At 42.4% G+C, this 17,578-nt stretch overlaps 1 protein-coding gene across 4 annotated transcripts; it reads left to right on the top strand.

The window, feature by feature from the left end:
* Nucleotides 1–2,068: 2,068 nt before the first annotated feature.
* Nucleotides 2,069–15,603, top strand: syt10 (synaptotagmin X; the record flags this gene model as incomplete). 4 transcript variants are annotated; one of them, XM_080851642.1, is made up of 7 exons in its annotated part: nt 2,069–2,264; nt 3,866–4,310; nt 8,580–9,141; nt 12,068–12,188; nt 12,668–12,839; nt 14,303–14,432; nt 15,532–15,603. In XM_080851642.1, the coding sequence occupies 7 exons, from the start codon at nt 2,078–2,080 to the stop codon at nt 15,601–15,603; spliced, it is 1,689 nt and encodes a 562-aa protein (XP_080707768.1). The 4 variants fall into 4 exon arrangements, with proteins under 4 accessions (XP_080707768.1, XP_080707767.1, XP_080707766.1 ...); XM_080851641.1 differs by having other exon boundaries at nt 2,078–2,279; XM_080851640.1 differs by having other exon boundaries at nt 2,078–2,279; nt 14,303–14,459.
* Between the last annotated feature and the right edge of the window lie 1,975 nt (nt 15,604–17,578).

Here is a 17,578-nt window from a genome sequence, read left to right as displayed (position 1 = left end):
ACAGCTGAAGAGTATAGATGGGTATAGCTTAAGAGTATAGATCGGTATAGCTGAAGAGTATAGATGGGTATAGCTGAAGAGTATAGATGGGTATAGCTGAAGAGTAGAGATGGGTACAGCTGAAGAGTATAGATGGGTATAGCTGAGGAGTATAGATGAGTATAGCTGAAGAGTATATATGGGTATAGCCTCCCTCGGCATGGACGCTGTGGCACTCCAGTTCGGTCAAGGGGCAGAAGAGAGAATCCGAGGGCCAGTGAACCAGCCTCAGAGCTCAGCACACTGACCAGGGAAACCAGACAGGCTGTGAACATCTCATGCCAGCCCGAGTTGTGATTGGCTGAATGGCAAGCTGTAAAGAGCTGAAGGCCAGCCAGAAAAGTCAGCTTCAAGAACTCCTAGGGCAGTCCACAGTCATCTTGGTGAGACTGCATGCGCACCAACATGGTCCAGCACATCCACACGGCAGCCAGCAGAAGATTCAAGACATGGCGGAGACAGAGGCCACCGAGCCGTGACTGGAGTTTGGCAGAAGCAGGCAGATGACACCTGCTGCCAAGGAGAGGACTTTGCGCCTGGAGATAAAGTATGGTTTTATTGTCCTGAGCATAAGATAGGTACTCTCCCTTAAGTTAGCGAGCAAGCAGGTTGGGGCAAGCAGGTTGGGTCATATTCTGTGTTAGCGAAACCGTCTGATGCTGTTTATTGAGTGCAGTTAGTCTGTTCTCCACTGAAACAGACAAGCCGCCTTCCGGGCCCCGGTTTACACAGACCGGGGCAGAGAGACTGGGACCGTGCCACCCTCGACATATACAGATATGTCTATGGTGCCACCTTCCCCAGTCCCTCGCCATGAGAAACGGAGGCGTCTCAGGGGGCCTCTCAGCATAATTGACAACTTCTCTAGCACTTGAGAAACTTACTGTTAGAAGTCTTGGTCACTGGGGACAATTTACCAGCTTGGTAGGAGCTGTCTTAAGCGCTTGGAGCTGGGCACTTATTATTTGTGTATAGTTCGCCCATAATGTTGCACGGGCTTGCATGTCAGAATTTGTGTTGCATTTCACAGCTACTCCCTGTTTGTGTTTATGTCAGAATGTATTCTGTTGCCATTTTAGCTTGCTAATTATGTGCAAAGGCCCTGGTGTAGTTTTTCTCGTACATAGTCGTCCTTCTTTACCATTACCCTCCGTGTTGTGTCTGCCTATGAGATCCCTTTCCATCTCTCCCTTCTGTGACTATTCTCTGTGTGTCCCCAACAAAGGGCAAGACACCACACAAGCCTTTAAGTTGCTCCTTCACTACACACCACACTTCAATACATATGTTATTTAAAGGTGTAATGTGGCTTTCATTTCAGCATTCATTCAGACTTTTCTTGATTACCTTTACTGTACCTTTACTGTACACAAATATTATCTTCACTGTACGCACTCATGAAAAACAATGAAAAGTCACATTACACCGAGACCATTTGCGGTGGACACTTTCCTAAAGGGCCACAGCTTAATTTTATAGTTCAGGCATCATTTAGCCATATCCAACTTCCAACTAAAAAATGTCTGCCCTTCTTCAGTTAGTTTACCTCGCAGTGAATTGTGGTTTAAAGGACTAAATGAAAAAGACATGCTCTGTTATAGTGTGCAGCGTTTGTAGGACTACACTTACATTTGTGATTTATTAATTTTAAAGCGCACTATAGTGAATAAAATGAACAGTCGATAATTTGAACAGCACTGTAAGAAGGCTGATTTGTTTTATAGTAGACTATTTAGTGGGTAAGTGGACGTTCCGAATATAGCTCCATCCAATTTACGGAGCCTATGCAGAAAGACTGTCTTTGCCTAGTGCTTTGGTTTGCCCTTCATGATTGTTCTCAGTTAGGTGAAGTTACAGCTCCGATTGGCCAATTGTGGAGTGCCACTAGGCGCTGAAGGTTCTTTGTTCAAACGCAACCACCAGTTACTCCAGCGCTGGATGCTGCCTGTCATTTCAAGCAGGACATGGACGTGGGTGCGTCTCGCTCTCTTCTTTTCTCGGCGCATTGGCAGCAGTTGGCCGCTCTCATGCAGCCCAAATGAACCCTCAACCCCACGGCTCGTCTAACATACAATGGATTAACAGGAAAGACATGAGTATCCGTACTGAGGACAGCATAAGCCTGTGCCAGAGGGCTCTGCAAATAGTGACAGAGCTTTGTCTCGCTGGTCATGTTGACCGCGAGAAATGCTCGGACATATTCCCGTTGGAGAGCACCATACCAGGTAAAGGAAGTGCAGGTAAATTGGATTCAATTACTGTTATCCTTTCCTATGAACTTTGCGTTGTTTTATATGATTGTCTGCTTTACGAATCTATGAAACTTGAAAAGTCGTTGTAAACTTGATTTGAACAACTTTTTCATCTATCCTAGTTTGCAAAACGTCTTTGGAAAAATGTGTCTTTATTCTCCAGACCTCTTCCTCCCCTCTCTCTCCCTCTCTCTCTTTCACGTCTAAAATGTGCGGTACCTACAGCCACATTCTCTGAGTGCAGATGTTTCCCTCCACCTGTGGCTGCCAGGCATTATCAACAGGTTGCAGCATTCTGTGCAGCGACGCTTGGTTCAAACTATGTAATTTGGGGTGCAATTTGTATATAGGTGTATATGGTGTCTGCACAAGTTCAGCGATGTCCTTGCTTTAAAACTGCATTTTACTCATGCTGAAGTAATGTTTGAAGGGGTTTGAATTATGAGACGTACATTTGCTGAGTTAGCAAAACGTAGTATAGATTATTGGTTTATTGCTGTTATTCAGTAGTAGGCCTACATATGCTGCATAAAGATTTGAATAAGGCAATATTAAGATAAGATCATATGCTTCCAGTTTCAGGAAAGAAAAGGTTGAATTACTTTCATTTTTGTAGTTGTTTGCACGGCACTGCAAATAATGTCATCAAAGTTTTCGTCTATAGACTTTGTTGTCTACTTCTACGACCGTGTCCTTCATTAGCTCTGATAGCAGAATGCACGGCAGATCGTATTTTATGTTTCAGTAGCTGGGTTTCCATCCAACTTTTTAATGCGAATTTTGACCATCCAAATACGGAGTCCTGGGTGTAAACGATTGAAATTCACATGATATCTTCTAAGGCGATAAAGAAATCGATTTGCAGGAGGGTAAAACTATAATGAGGCTTAGGTTGATGGAAACGGGTTCATTTACGCACAGACTCGCATTTTCTTTAAGAGAATTCTCACCATACGTTTAAAATATGCGAATGAGTTGGATGAAAACCCAGCTATTGTTCACAGCTTCATATTGGGAAGGCTTTTGCGCAACACACTTGAAAGAGTAGTTTTTTCAGCACGTTCCGGATTTATTCTAACCGAGGTACTTCCATGCTGTTCCAGACTATTCTAAACGTTTCATCAGTGGATAATTTAGCTGTTGGCATTACTCCCATGACGTCAGAAGTAAATGCCTTATTTATAAAAAGCCTCATTCGCAGTAGGGTGAAATTCAGAATTCTTTACTACATATTTTAATGTATGTAGTGTGTCCAGGAGTAGAATGAATGGCCACCTCTGCTTTGCTGAACTGATTTGTTTTTCAGCCTCCCCTTTCTTATGCCTTGCTTCTCTGTTCTTTCCCCCTTCTCTCTCTTTCATGTATGTTTGTCATGCTGTTTGTTGATGATTGCTTTTCCTGTTTCCTGTCTCTGCTCTTGTCGGTTATCTTTCATACTCTCCTTTTTCTGGATTTGCCTGCGACTGCCATTTCACACATGTACTCCATCTGCCCTGCCACACATCCCACCTCACCCCTTGGTGTCTGTCCCCTTCAATTCTCGTCAATCCCTTACCCCCCCTCCCAACCCCCAGACATCTCTGTCAGTCTCCTTGCTGTTGTCGTGGGTTTCTGTGGTCTCGCCCTGTTGGTAGTTTCTCTCTTTGTCTTTTGGAAGCTGTGCTGGCCTATCTGGAGGAGCAAGGCTCTGTCATCCCATGTGGATAACTGCGCCCAGGGTGCACTCCCTGAAGCCCCCATGCCATCCTTGCGTCTGCCTCCTGCCTCGGAGACGAAGGTGATGCTGGCAGCCAGGCAGCTGTCGCCACAGAAATCGTATGAGGAGGTGGAGCAACGAAAACGGAAAGTTCCGGAGGTGAAGGTCAACGGCTGCAGCTCGGTGAAGCTGCTGGAGGCGGCCATGAAGATCAGTCAGACCTCGCCGGACATACCGGCAGAGGTGCAGCAGGCCCTGCACGAGCACCTAACCAAGCAGGCCAAGATCCAGAGGCAGACCACAGAACCCACCTCCTCCTCCAGGTACTCCTATTGTAGGTCTCTCATCTCCTCAACCCCCACTCCATTCACTCTCAACCAGTAATCTTGCCCATATAACCAACTAACAAAAGCCATAAGTAAGTTTTAAAATGTGCGTGTATATATGTTGGATAGCGTAAGGTATGCCGATCATGAATGACTGATGGGAAATCTTTTGACAATTTCATAAGAGCTGATTACTCTTGCTTTTACAGACATGGGCATCTTGGAGATGTGTGATAGTCTGTATTTCATTTTTATGATACAGCAGCACAATCTGAACCATCCAGTCATCTCCTTAAATCACCCAACTTGGTTTGATCCCACAAGAAGTAGAAACTCCTTGTCACAAATATGGCCTCTTTCCAAAATATGTTGCCATGACTCTCCATTACTGTCATCTATGTCTGATCTGTTTCCTTTCCAGTGTGTTGCACTTACAGCTTTCGCTATCAGTGAGAGATGGGGAAACCCAATAATGGTATTTTTTTATGCTGCTTCTGAAGAGGACGCTATATCTAGCCATTTTCAATTTATGACGTTATCTTTCCCATTCATGGAGGATTTCGATCAAATTTAATTAACTTTAACAAGAGGCCTGGCTTACAGCAAGTACAGATATGTGTTCCAGTTTCGAGTACAGATTATTACTTTTATTACTTTCATTCTGAGAAAACCATTGTCACAGCACTGTTGATTTTGTCACATGTAAAACAAAGAATGATTTCATTCTTCGTACAGTACATTTGCAGTAGGGGACTTGATAGAAAATGAATGCTTACACAACAAGAGATTAACAGATCAATTTGCTCATTAGTCAGAATGTCACAAAATGAAAATTATTCACAAATGCCTCAGCTTGAGTCAACATGCTAATAGAAAAGTGTGTCTCCTAATGGCTGGAAGAGAAAGCAATGGGAGGCACTATTGACAGTGCGGTGCACTTCAAGACTGGTTGCCATTGATACTCGTTGGTAGGGTGACAGCACGCCCCCCTGCTTAGGCACGCGGAGCCCTGTAATCAGGCATGGCCCCACCCCGCACTTGGGGCGTGTGAGTCAGGCTGCCATGACGACGGCTGTAAACGACCCCGGCAATTTAACAATCAACTCCTCTTCTCTTTTGTTTCTGGTGGCACTGCTTGTGATTGTGCAGCAGCTGTAATTAGCACGGCCACTTTAAGGAGCTGGCAGGCTTGGGGAGAGAGAGCAGGCCCTGCTCATGACACTGGCAGCAGCTGCAGTCCATCTCCTTACAGAGGTCTGTGCTGACTGGCTGCTGTCTTTAGGTATTTTTTTCCCCCTTGACAATTTAATGAATGGGGAGTCTTGATAAATTACACAGCGGTGAGGGACTTGAAAAGGGTGCCTGAGGCAGCTAAAGGTCAGATCTAAAGAGGGGTTTGACTGGCTGTAGTGAATCCCTTCCTGCAGTCAGACAATTTGGTTGGATGGTGCTTGTGTCGCCCATGCCCTCCTGGTTGCACACTCTTTGCCTGCCGCTGTTTTTCAAAAACCAACAACCAGTTCTTCTATGACTTATTCACCAAATCCCATTCATAAAAAATAGCTATGGCTTTGTAGGTCTTTGGAATCAGTCCATCTTTCTTAGAATTAATTAAAATATGCTTCAAACATACTTCATTAATGCGGGACGAGCAAGTGAGCTGAATACTATTCAGAGTCTACACCACTGAGTTGGTGACTGTGAATGGCCAGGATTGCCTGGAGCAGTAAGGTGGTAGACATCTCACCACATGTCTTGACCTGAAACCTGCCGGAGTGGAGAGGGTATGGATTGTTGGATTGTAAGTGTATGGGTTGCTGCTTTCATTATATTGTATTACTTTGGGATGTGATTGCAATTTTTGTCACTGAATAAGCATTCAAAGCTGCAGTAGTGGAGTAATTACAGGTCATAGCTTACAAAGACAGGGTGAGTTTCTGCTGCTGCTTTTGCTATCAATGAGACTTGCAGTCAGAGCGCGTCTTACTCCGGTCACATTCAGTTGACTCCATGCCTTCTCACATAAACAGTTTTTTTAGTTGTTGTTGTTGTTGAATTGTTTGCTTGTTTTTTTTGTGCTAAATTCACCTTCATAAAATATCCCCAAATCGTCAAGAATAATGAAAACATAAAACCTGCCGGAGATATACAAGTGGACATCCCCCGCAAAAATAACTTTTGAAGAGCTGGCAAAGCACAATTCCAAATGCTAACCATCCACAAAATATTACGTCTATCCGATGGGGCATGTAACAGTAATTCCTGAGTTAATGGGCCACCAGTGTGAATTATAATAATTTGATGGCTTTTTGCTTTATATTGAGCTTTAATTGGGAGCAAAGACAGTTTAATTAGCGGCACATTAAGTGTACTGATGTGGGCAGTGAGGATGGGAAACAGCAAGTGATTTAGGCATTCAGGCTTTTTTACGATAGGCTGTGGGAGAGGAGATGGAACACCACCAGACCAATTCTGTTTGCATCGATCTCCTTGCAGAGCTAGATTGACTACCATTGCTCACATGGACGTCAACAACAATCCTCAGCTTAATCCTCACTTTTTGAAGCGCTGCTATAGGGAACTAAAGACTACATGACAACACACACACACACACACACTTTTATGCATATATGCGTCTTTTAAGCAGTGTATGAAACTAAAAAGCTGGAGGTTTTAAGCTTTAGCTGACAGGCATGGAAACGTATGAATTATAGGTTAGATCATGAAAAGCACACTTGTGGGCACCAGCTGAGGTGTTATGGTGGGTATCTCATGAAATGGCCCCCAAGACACCTTAATCCACCAGGCTGGGGGTCCCTGGGCACACCCACTGTAAGCCTTTTAACATCATTATCATTTCAAATTTATACACAGCCTATAATTGTGCTAGGGTACACTAGAACTACTGTATGCCTTGCTGTGGTGTTAAAATTTAACCTAAAGTACACTTAGCACATGTGGAATACTGTGTACAAGTTTTAAAGGTTTAAGGTTTAAAATTAGCCTACACCTTAAACTAGACCAACTGCTCTAAGTTCATGAAACCGAAATAGGAACATAGGAAAAGGAATTGATCATTTCAATAGAAATTTTTAAACAGTTGGCAAAAATCATTGTTAAATACACTTGAGGATCTGTACAGAATACATTCTCTGTATTTCTAATGTGTTCAGTGAAAATATGCGGAATATTTTATCTTCCCCCAAATCTGACTTCTGAAAAGTGTTCAGATTACTTTTGAAAGATACATTTATTAGCTGTATTATTTGTAATGGTGTGAAGCATAACACACAAAAAAGAAAGAAACTGAACATGGAGTCCAAGGTGAAGAGCCTCTGGGCTTACAGGGAAGATTGTTGCCCTTAGCCAATGCAGGGAAGATTGCTGCCCATAGCCAATGCAGGGAAGATTGTTGCCCATAGCCAATGCATGGAAGATTGTTGCCCATAGCCAATGCATGGAAGATTGTTGCCCATAGCCAATGCAGGGAAGATTGTTGACCAAAGCCAATGCAGGGAAGATTGTTGCCTAAAACCAATGCTCCATGGAAAATCGTTGCCCATAGCCAGTGCCTCTAGGACCAATTGGATGACAACATGCTTTGTGTTCACTCTGTTTCTTGTTGTTTTCTCTGGATTGGTAATATCCAAAAGGTGACTATATAATAATATGCATTTAATCTGGATGTACCTTCCACACATCAAATGTTGTGATTGTATATTCAGAGCATAACATACAAAAACTTTTTTTTTCATTTTGTTGTAGTATTTTGCATTTATCCCCCTTCATTATTTTGCTCAGTTGCATGGTTGCGGTGGATTTATCATTTGTACGATAAAGAATGCTGTCAGATTGTTGTGATCTTTTTCTTGGGAATAGGTGCTAGTTGCTAGGAGACACCAAGGAGAAGTAAAGAGCCATGGTTTGCTCAAAGGATGGAAGTCATTATCAGCAGTGGGAAACGGGCTGAGAAACTGAGATCCAGTCATAGCTGTGCTCTGTCTCAATGATGCATGGAACAGGGCTATCTGTAGGCCAGCTTTTTTGGCCAGGTCAAACTACCGCTGATGAATGAGAAGCCGTCAATGTGTAGTAGTTTGTTGTCATGGTTTTTTGTCAGTTAATTTGCTACTGAATCCTCCATGTGGTCAATACCACATGGAGGCTAAATGACTCATGATATCATGTTTTAGCCCACATGAGATGGTTCATTGTAGGCCAGGAATATCAGTCACTGCTAAATAAACTTCCTCTTCCATCTGACAGGCACAATTCCTTCCGCCGTCATCTCCCACGACAAATGAATGTGACAAGCGTTGACTTTAGTATGGACGCTATGCCCATGCGTCAGTCTTCGACCACAAGCATTGGCCGAATCAAGCCAGAGCTTTACAAGCAGAAGTCTGTGGACTCGGAAGAAGGCACCAAGGTGCCTGTGGAGACTTGCGGCAAGCTGAGCTTTGGCCTACGCTACGACCACGAAGAGCAGGCCTTGGAGGTGGGCATCCTCAAGGCCCTGGAGTTACCAGCAAAGGACTTCACAGGAACCTCAGACCCATACGTGAAGATCTACCTGTTGCCTGAGCGCAAAAAGAAGTTCCAGACCCGTGTCCACCGCAAGACCCTGAACCCCGTGTTCGACGAGACCTTTCGCTTCCCAGTCGAGTACGACCAGCTGTGCAACCGGAAGCTCCACTTCAGTGTGTATGACTTTGACCGGTTCACCAGTCACGACATGATCGGCGAGGTTGTGGTCGACAACCTCTTTGAGCTGTCGGACCTCTCTAGGGAGGCAGTGGTCTGGAAGGACATTCTTGCAGCCACTACGGTAAGTGTGACGGAGTGTTTGTTTGTACCGGTGTGTGTGTGTGTGTGTGTGTTTGCCTGTTTTTTAGCATCACCACATAAAACTTTTAACTCAGTGGGAATGAATCACTGTGTTGTGGTGTTGCGCAGGTTGTTTTTTTTTTAATACCTGCGCCCACCCGACACGTTATGAGAGACAATCCTGACCGCCTCACCCTGAATAATATGCGCAGTACAAGTGATGGCATCCACATCATGGAGGACAACATATGTTTGCTTATCTAGTGGGACTCATGGGTTATGGGTCAACCCACGCATCATTACTGTGTTGGATGGATTAATTCTTTTTTTTCCTACCTGATATAAAAAGCACTTCTCAGGGACTCAAAACACATAAGTTAAATTAATCAAATAAACGCCCAAACTCTTTAAGAGGCCACCTCCAGAGCTCTGCCGAGGTGCTTAATCCACTTGCTAGTTGTGAGGGAGAGCACAGTTCCAACGTGACTCACCCGTAGAGTATCGATGCACCCACACACCTTTCCAAAATATGCATCGCGGAGGCTGCGCTGCCAAAAAAAGACCGAAGGCTCAAGTACAGCGCCTCCCACATTTGTAAAAACTGAATGGAGAGTTAACTTGGGCAACAGAAGAAGCCACCTGAATCAAATTTGCATGGGCCTCCTCACTTAACTCTGTCATACCTAACCCCACTTGTAATCATTGCCCTTCATCATATTTTATATAACAACTAGATTTCATATTTTACTAGTCTAAATGTATCCATGCAGACCACCTGTAAACTAGCTGTTCATTTTTGTAGTTTTTGGGAGAGATGAGGTCTATCTTCATGTAGCGTATGTCATCATGTCACTATATGGACTTACAGGGATCATGAACAACTGTCTGTTATGCTTTGTCTGTGGTGAACGACTGGAACATGCTGTCTCCACAAAGTTAATCTGACACTTCTATTGTGGCAAACTGCTGTCATTGTTAAAACGTCTCTATCTGTGCTGATGTGTCTCATCTCCCTGTATGCTTTGTCTTGCAGTTGCAGTGATGGACTGTGTATATTTTATTCTTTTAATCTTATCACTTGTGAGTTTGAGTTGTATTGCCTGTCTGCCTGCAAGCTGAACTTTAAGTGAAATTGAGGTTAACCAGTGAAACGCTGAGCTGCTAATGCAATTTCAATCATTGCTCGAATGCATTCAGACTGCATTCACATTCTATTGCGAGAATTTTAATGAAAGCAAATAGTCTTTTAAGTGGTGAAATCAGAGTCATTGGAGCTAGTTATGACGACTGAAACAAAATGGAGGTTTTGGCAGTAGTAGGCTTTTGGGGTTATGCTATTTACCAGTTCAACTTTACAACCGTATTTTCTGTAAACATACAAGGTGTTAGGCTCTCCGTGACCTTGGCGTTTAAATGTTTAGTCCCAGCTGTTGCTAGTCTCACACTGCTTAATCACAGTCCCCAAAATAAGTCTAATGGCTTCAGCTGATTATAGTCTTGCACTGCCACACACGTCCAGCTGTGTCCTCCGCACAACCCTGTATTTATGCGTGGAGTTATTTTTATTCAGAGGGCCTAGTGTTGCCTTAATGTCTGCTCACATTATTCATCCTGTGCGGCGATTTCGGCATGTAGAGTAGGGGATGTGCTGCCTGACAAAAATCAATGATCTGGTCAGGATTATTTTGATGTGGGGCTTGAGAACATGCCCTTGGCTCTGCAAGGTTCATGCCATGGCTGGAACAAACGCCCACGTACGGAGAAGACTTGGGGGGATTGCAGAGTTAGGAAGTGGGTATTGTGTGCTTGGGGTACGATGGGATCTCCTAAAGCCATTATCGATCACTCGACAGAGTGGTGAATTAATGAATATTTATGTGAAAGCATACTCACACCTAACAAGGGCAAACATTTCTCAATGTTGTTCTCCTTCAAAGGATAAAAGGAAATTACATAACTCATTTACCTAATAATTTGATCTAGGAAGGGCAAGCTTACAGTGTGTCTGTTATTACAGACACCTACAATCAATATGAGTTTAAGCATTATGAGCTAACATTTGGCTCTGAATCAACAGTGGCTGCTTGTTCAGTGCTGCCAATAATATCAATCATACTGAGTGCTGAGTGCTTCCAATCAATCATCTTTATTTGCTTCTGCACTTGAAGGAGCTGCAAAGCAGGATTTAAGTTCTGTATGCATAACAGTATGACTGAAGGTGCCAGCTTTAAATATTAGCATTCAAATTTGGAGTTGAATTTCTTAGCTCTTTAAATTGAGACACTTTTGCCTTAGGTAGATATCTAACCGCTACCGTGACATGCCTCAATCTTTAGGCAGCTGTGTTGAGCTGTGTAATTTGTATTGGAAGTGTAGAAAATCCAAGGAGAGATTGGTCAGAATACATATTCAGATGCTGTATCTTTTCACCTATTAAACCATGCATTTTCATTTTCTTTATGTGCGAATGTGTGTGTTTGTGTGTGACAGAGAGAGTACACCCTGGAGAAATCCACAAATAAGTAACCAGCTCTAACTTAATGACATTGTTGTAAATATAGGGCCATGGATATATATTTTCCTGATATTCTACCTGATATGTTATACAACGTCAACAACAGGCTAATACGCGAAAAGTTAGAACAACAGTAAAGAAAATGAGAGTAGATCAATTCAGGGCAAAAGCAATGTGTATTCTTCACTTGCCCGCTGTGTTCACCCTTGGACTCCTCCTGTGTCACTTAGAAAATTGCACTACATAAGTGGTACATGAACATGGGAAATGTTTGTCAGAATAAAAGATTTAAAAGCATGATCATTTTCTTTCAGCAAGACCCCATAACAAAGACGACCAACCTTTCTCTACTGAGAGTGCTTTTCACTGTGAGGGCAAATCTGTTTCCAACAACTTTTATTTGTATTTGCAGGAGAGTGTTGACTTGGGAGAGATTATGTTCTCTCTCTGCTACCTACCCACGGCTGGCAGAATGACCCTCACCGTCATCAAGTGCAGAAACCTAAAAGCCATGGACATTACTGGCTCCTCGGGTGAATATATTGCACCATAAAGTTATAATGGCGTTATAATTGTGGAATGTGTTTGCCTAATAGCTTGAGGGAAGCTTAATCCCCATACCAGCAAAGAATCTCACTGAGAATTAAAATGCATAGATGTGATTTAGCAATTGCTATTGCTCGACTCTTCCAAGAGGATATGTCGCTCTGTAGAGACTTCATGTGGTGAAATCATGTGGCCTCTATCCAGCGGTTCTTCTGCTCCAATGCACATATAGCCTATGGAATCATTGTAGACCCCATGGTACTGCTTTTAATGATAATGGTGATGGCCTACATGTGTTCCAGACATACATCCTATTTAAGTGTCATTCATTCTGGATGAACATATGCCATCTTCTTTCTGAAATATTTCCGGTTGATGCAGAGGTCCTGGTGATGAATGGTGCTCTTGTCTCAAGTACTTTCAGCATGCTGAAAATCCATTAAAAAATGTTATGGTTCATCCGCAGACCCTTATGTGAAAGTGTCCCTCTTGTGTGACGGCCGAAGGCTGAAGAAGAGGAAGACCACGACCAAGAAGAGCACCCTCAATCCAGTGTACAACGAAGCCATCATCTTTGACATCCCCCCAGAAAATGTGGAGCAAGTCAGCTTGTCCATCATGGTGATGGATTACGATCGGTGAGTCCTCTGGTCTGGGTTTTACACAGAAGATATATTATGGCAGAGGGAGGCACCAGGGGCCACATGAACGAAGCCTTGCATAGAATTCATGCTAGAGCGAAGAGTGCGCAAAATTTGATCAAAAATCTATGAATTGTGTACCAAGAAGCGCGCCCTGTCACCTTCAGATAAATGAATCATAAGTTGATCGAGGCCACCTTCCCACTTCATTAATCAGTGGCATCTCTTCATCACAGATAATTTGCACGTTGATGGAATGAAAATGCTTTCTATTAACAAATTGTACTTCAGACGATGCCTTGATTTGTGTGTCAGTCAATCACTCCGTTAACACTTGGGAAAACAGCTCTGGCTGCATCATACTAGAACTTTATACACCTGGCTGACATGTTCTTAATTCTGGCAACTAATTGCACCATTTTCCCACAGTTTGAGACAAACCCAGAAAGTTTAGAGGCAGGGGCGTTACCAGAATACCACATACCACAGTCTTATTTAAATAGCAACCTCTAATTTGATGCAATCTAAACCGTCAAACGGTCTTGCTCAGTGACCATTAACATAAAAGCTGAGATTCAGCCGGTTTTGATCAACAAAAAAAATCACACTCAGTTGCACAGCCTCAGTCAGATCAATCTCAGTCATCCAATATTGCACCAGCAGTTATGTTCCCAGCACAGTTTAAAGATTCATACCCGAGCTACAACACAGACAGTCAGCTGGAGCTGAAGAGCTGGTGTCTTCAAAGCACCAGAAAGGTGGTAGGCTGTTCAGCATCTACTTTAGATATAAATTGTGCATTAAAATCCATTTTGAAATAAAAAAAACATATGTAGATGAATTACATAACATTTTTATTCATTGACACTGAGGGTGCAGTGAAGCTTTTAAGGGCAGAGCCCGCACTCACACTTTACGGAGAATGAACGTGTTTCTGCAGGCGCTAAAAGATGAACAGAATGGTGTCATGTATGTACGTTCTGAAGATATGAAGCCAAAACTGATCTGCCATTTACATTTTTCTAAAACAATAGTCTAGACTCTAGAACACTCACTGAAATGAGGTCCAAATTAAAAGTTTTTGTTTTACATAATTAAAAACTTTCCTCATAAACCCCTATCCAGAAATCAGTTCATCTAAAGCATATGTGTGTGCAAAGCCCCATAATTGTCTGTGATTACGAACTTGATATCCATAATTATTTAATCACTAATTTCTGTAACAGCCCAACCTTTGAACATGCAGAGGGGGTGATTAATTTTGATGTGCACTTAAACATGTTGATGTCTCTCTTCGTGAGATTAGTCAGTTTGTCTGAACCTTTTTTCCTTACGTGAACTCTGCGTCCTTGAATTTGTTCACACAACAAAATGCATCGTGGATGGGTCACAGTTTAATTTAGACATTTTAAATTGAACAGTTCTCAGAGGCACGTTCTTGTGTTTTGATCCCTGAACAGGGTGGGCCACAACGAAGTGATTGGTGTCTGCCGGACCGGGCCTGAAGCAGAAGGTCTGGGCCGTGACCACTGGAATGAAATGCTTGCTTACCCCCGCAAGCCAATCACACACTGGCATGCCCTGGGAGAGGTACCGGAGACTTCCTTTTTCCTCAAAGTAAGGGGAGGTACAAACAAATTGCAGTGATTTTCCAGGGCTCTCACAACGCTTTACTGCAAAACACATTGATTTGGGACACCTGCCTGGAGGCTTCTATTACTCCACCTGTCAGCAGTGTCACAGCTGACCGAAAGCACACAGCAATATGTCCTGTTAAAGCCATTGAACAAGTAGCTTACCTGCAAGGTTGTGTTTTGTGAATATGAAAGTATGAACAGTCAAAAGTTTATGAAAAGGAAAAGAGTTACTGAAAAAATCTGGTAAGAAAACAATTAGTGTTCTGACAGTGAACCTCTAATTATGCTTCAAAAAGGATTCGTGGGCAAAGAAAGTTTAGTGGGTATTTTATGCCAGAAGAGCTATAGCATTATAAGTGGCATGTTGTAAATACTTAAAATGCATACATAAGTAGAGTTTTCAGATATAGAGGAGTATAAGAAGACAGTCTCTGATAGATCATAGTAATGATGTCATTGCAAGTAGCCACTTAACTGCAAAGCACAGCTAAGCAATGAAGAGAACAGAGAAAACAGTTTTGCAGCCAAACAGAGAGCACTGGAAAATCCCCTGACAATTTGAATGACAATATAAAGTGGTGCTGCATGATAACATGCAGGGATTTTGTTGGTGCCAAACAAACCAACCACTGAGAAATTGTGAGTATACTAAATAAGACCCTTCTTAGGGCTGTATCTTCCTTTTTAACAGAAAGGGGAGCATTGGAACCAAATTGTCAATTGGCAAGGATACAAATGATGAGATACATCCCCATCAAAAAAAGGCACCACAATATCACTGTGAATTGCATGCTGAAATAGGGCCAGGGTTTTAACAAGCAGCTCTCCAGACAATATTCTACGTACTCCGTGGAAGTACTCTCCAGAAATGTCTGACTAAATTAAATCTATAAACGCATAAATACATTTTTTGCACTCTTGCTTGCTATGCTCTATTTTCACATATTAAGACAGTTGTGATAGTAAGTGATAGCCTTGCAAGCTGACTTTCTACATGATGCATGGTTTCATCCACTCACTGCCTTAATGTTTTGGTTCTTTTTTCTCCACAGTGGCCAGGAAGAGCTACAAGCTTTGAAAGTCAGGGCTCATGCCCTTCTCCTAAGCCTCCTCCAACTCCATAGTATGTCAGACATAATCAGTGAGCTCACTCAACTTTGGTTTGTATTCAGCACTTAGATCTTACGTCAATCTAGTTTGTGACTCACCGTAGACAGAGAGCTATTCAGTCTTAACATCCATGTTCAAGGAGCAGCTTGCTATCGCCTTTCTCATAAATCATGCTTTCATTTATCTTGATGAGTCATGCCATGGAAGGTATTATTCGCCTTAATCAATCCTGCTTACTCACAAAGGTTCATCGCTCTTGTTTTTGTCTTCTGACTTTCCCTTGACGCATTTCTTTACACTGCATGAGTCAGTGGTGGGTCATAAGGGGGGTGGGCTTCTGGCTAATGAGAACAAAGTGCCGTCTAAAGGAAAACAGACACACATTAGCTAATAGTAAGCTATGTTAGCTAACTAGCTCACAAGTGGAGCAAACCTGCAGAACATTGAGGCCCAATGGCAAACTGATATGCTTTGTTATTAACATGTGCTTGGAAAAATGCTTGTCTTCTAGGAAAACTATCCACCATAAGTAATTAGTGTTTAATGAAAGAGTTCATGTGAAGGTGATGTGGGTGTCAGAGAAAGAGATGCTGGAGAATTGACTGATGGTTGTTAGTATAAACAAACATTGCTAACGGATGTAACTACCAAGCTATTACTTTGTGACCAGTCGGGTACGTATTTTGAGGTCACGTATTTGTACGCTGTACCTTTAAATTGTCTGAACTTGAATTGCAGAATGTTATTACCGAAACTAAGCCATCACTTTTCAAAACACACTCATTGTGCTGTGTCTTAACTCAACGTTCCAAGAAGATTACCAATGATGCCAATTTTCTTGTCACTAAGAATAAGGTGAACCAAATTCTAATAGATTAAACTCTCACAATAAAATCTTCATTTCTTGACAATAGTAATACTTGAAGGCTTTGCAGAAATGCTCATCGGCAGTCTCAGTAATTGTTGTGCTACAAAGCGATGTAAGTAGTCCATTGCAGATATGAATCAGTGTGCTTTCAAAAGCAAATATCTTGTCCACTCTATGGGATGAATCAGCTAAGCATCACCAGCCAAAATATCACTTAAAAGCACTGATTTCTACAGATCGGTGCCTTTTGGCACTGATGTTTTTAAGCAGAATGACAATAGATTTGACTTGTCTGAGCATTTCAGCGATGAAAGCGTTCCACTGACATTATGCGGCTGAAGGCTTAACATAAATGTTACCATGCAGTGCTGGAGGAAGCAGGAGGCCATTTGCAGACGGATCCATGGGATCCAGATTTTTCCCTCCAAAGAGGTCCTGGCAAAGCCTCAAGCTCGGAAGCACACAGCACTTTGGCAATTGCTCTTGGCACACATCTCGTAGACACATCACTAATGAGGCACATTCAAAAATACAAGAGATGACCTTTACCTTTTAGATAGAAAATGCCCAGGCTAGTTGCCATATAGAACATATATCGACATATGTAGTAGCTTGTGATCCATCAGCACTTACACAGATAAAGAATTGCTTCCCGGTCTTCGTTCCCAAGCTGGATTCATTCATGTGGACTCATAGAGGCCAAACGCCAGCCTTTAACACTTAGATACTGCTAAAAGATAATGTGCCACCTGGCTCTTGTGCAGTTTTGTTGTTCGATGATGTTTCCATAAGAAAATTCCCATTCATTCTTTGATGGTGGTGTTCAATAGAGAAAATCCAAATATTGGGATAAGTAAAGTCTTCTATCGTTCTAGTAATTATCATTTTGTTGTTATTTTATTAAAAGCAAATAGGACAGAACCGATTTTTACACTCTATCTTTGTTTAGAAACTTTCAAACATTGCACCCAGAGTAATTTAATACAGAAAATTGGCAGAAAAAATCAACTGTTCAAGTGTTCAAGTTTAACTGTCAGGAAAGCAAATTCAACACATTCCTCCTAAGATTTGTTCTGATTAAGGATGGAAACAGCTAAGTACGACATCTCCACACTTAACCA

Source organism: Sprattus sprattus (assembly GCF_963457725.1).
Source record: "Sprattus sprattus genome assembly, chromosome: 14".
In the NCBI taxonomy this organism is placed as follows: domain Eukaryota; kingdom Metazoa; phylum Chordata; class Actinopteri; order Clupeiformes; family Clupeidae; genus Sprattus; species Sprattus sprattus.
This window is presented reverse-complemented; position numbering and strand designations above follow the sequence as displayed.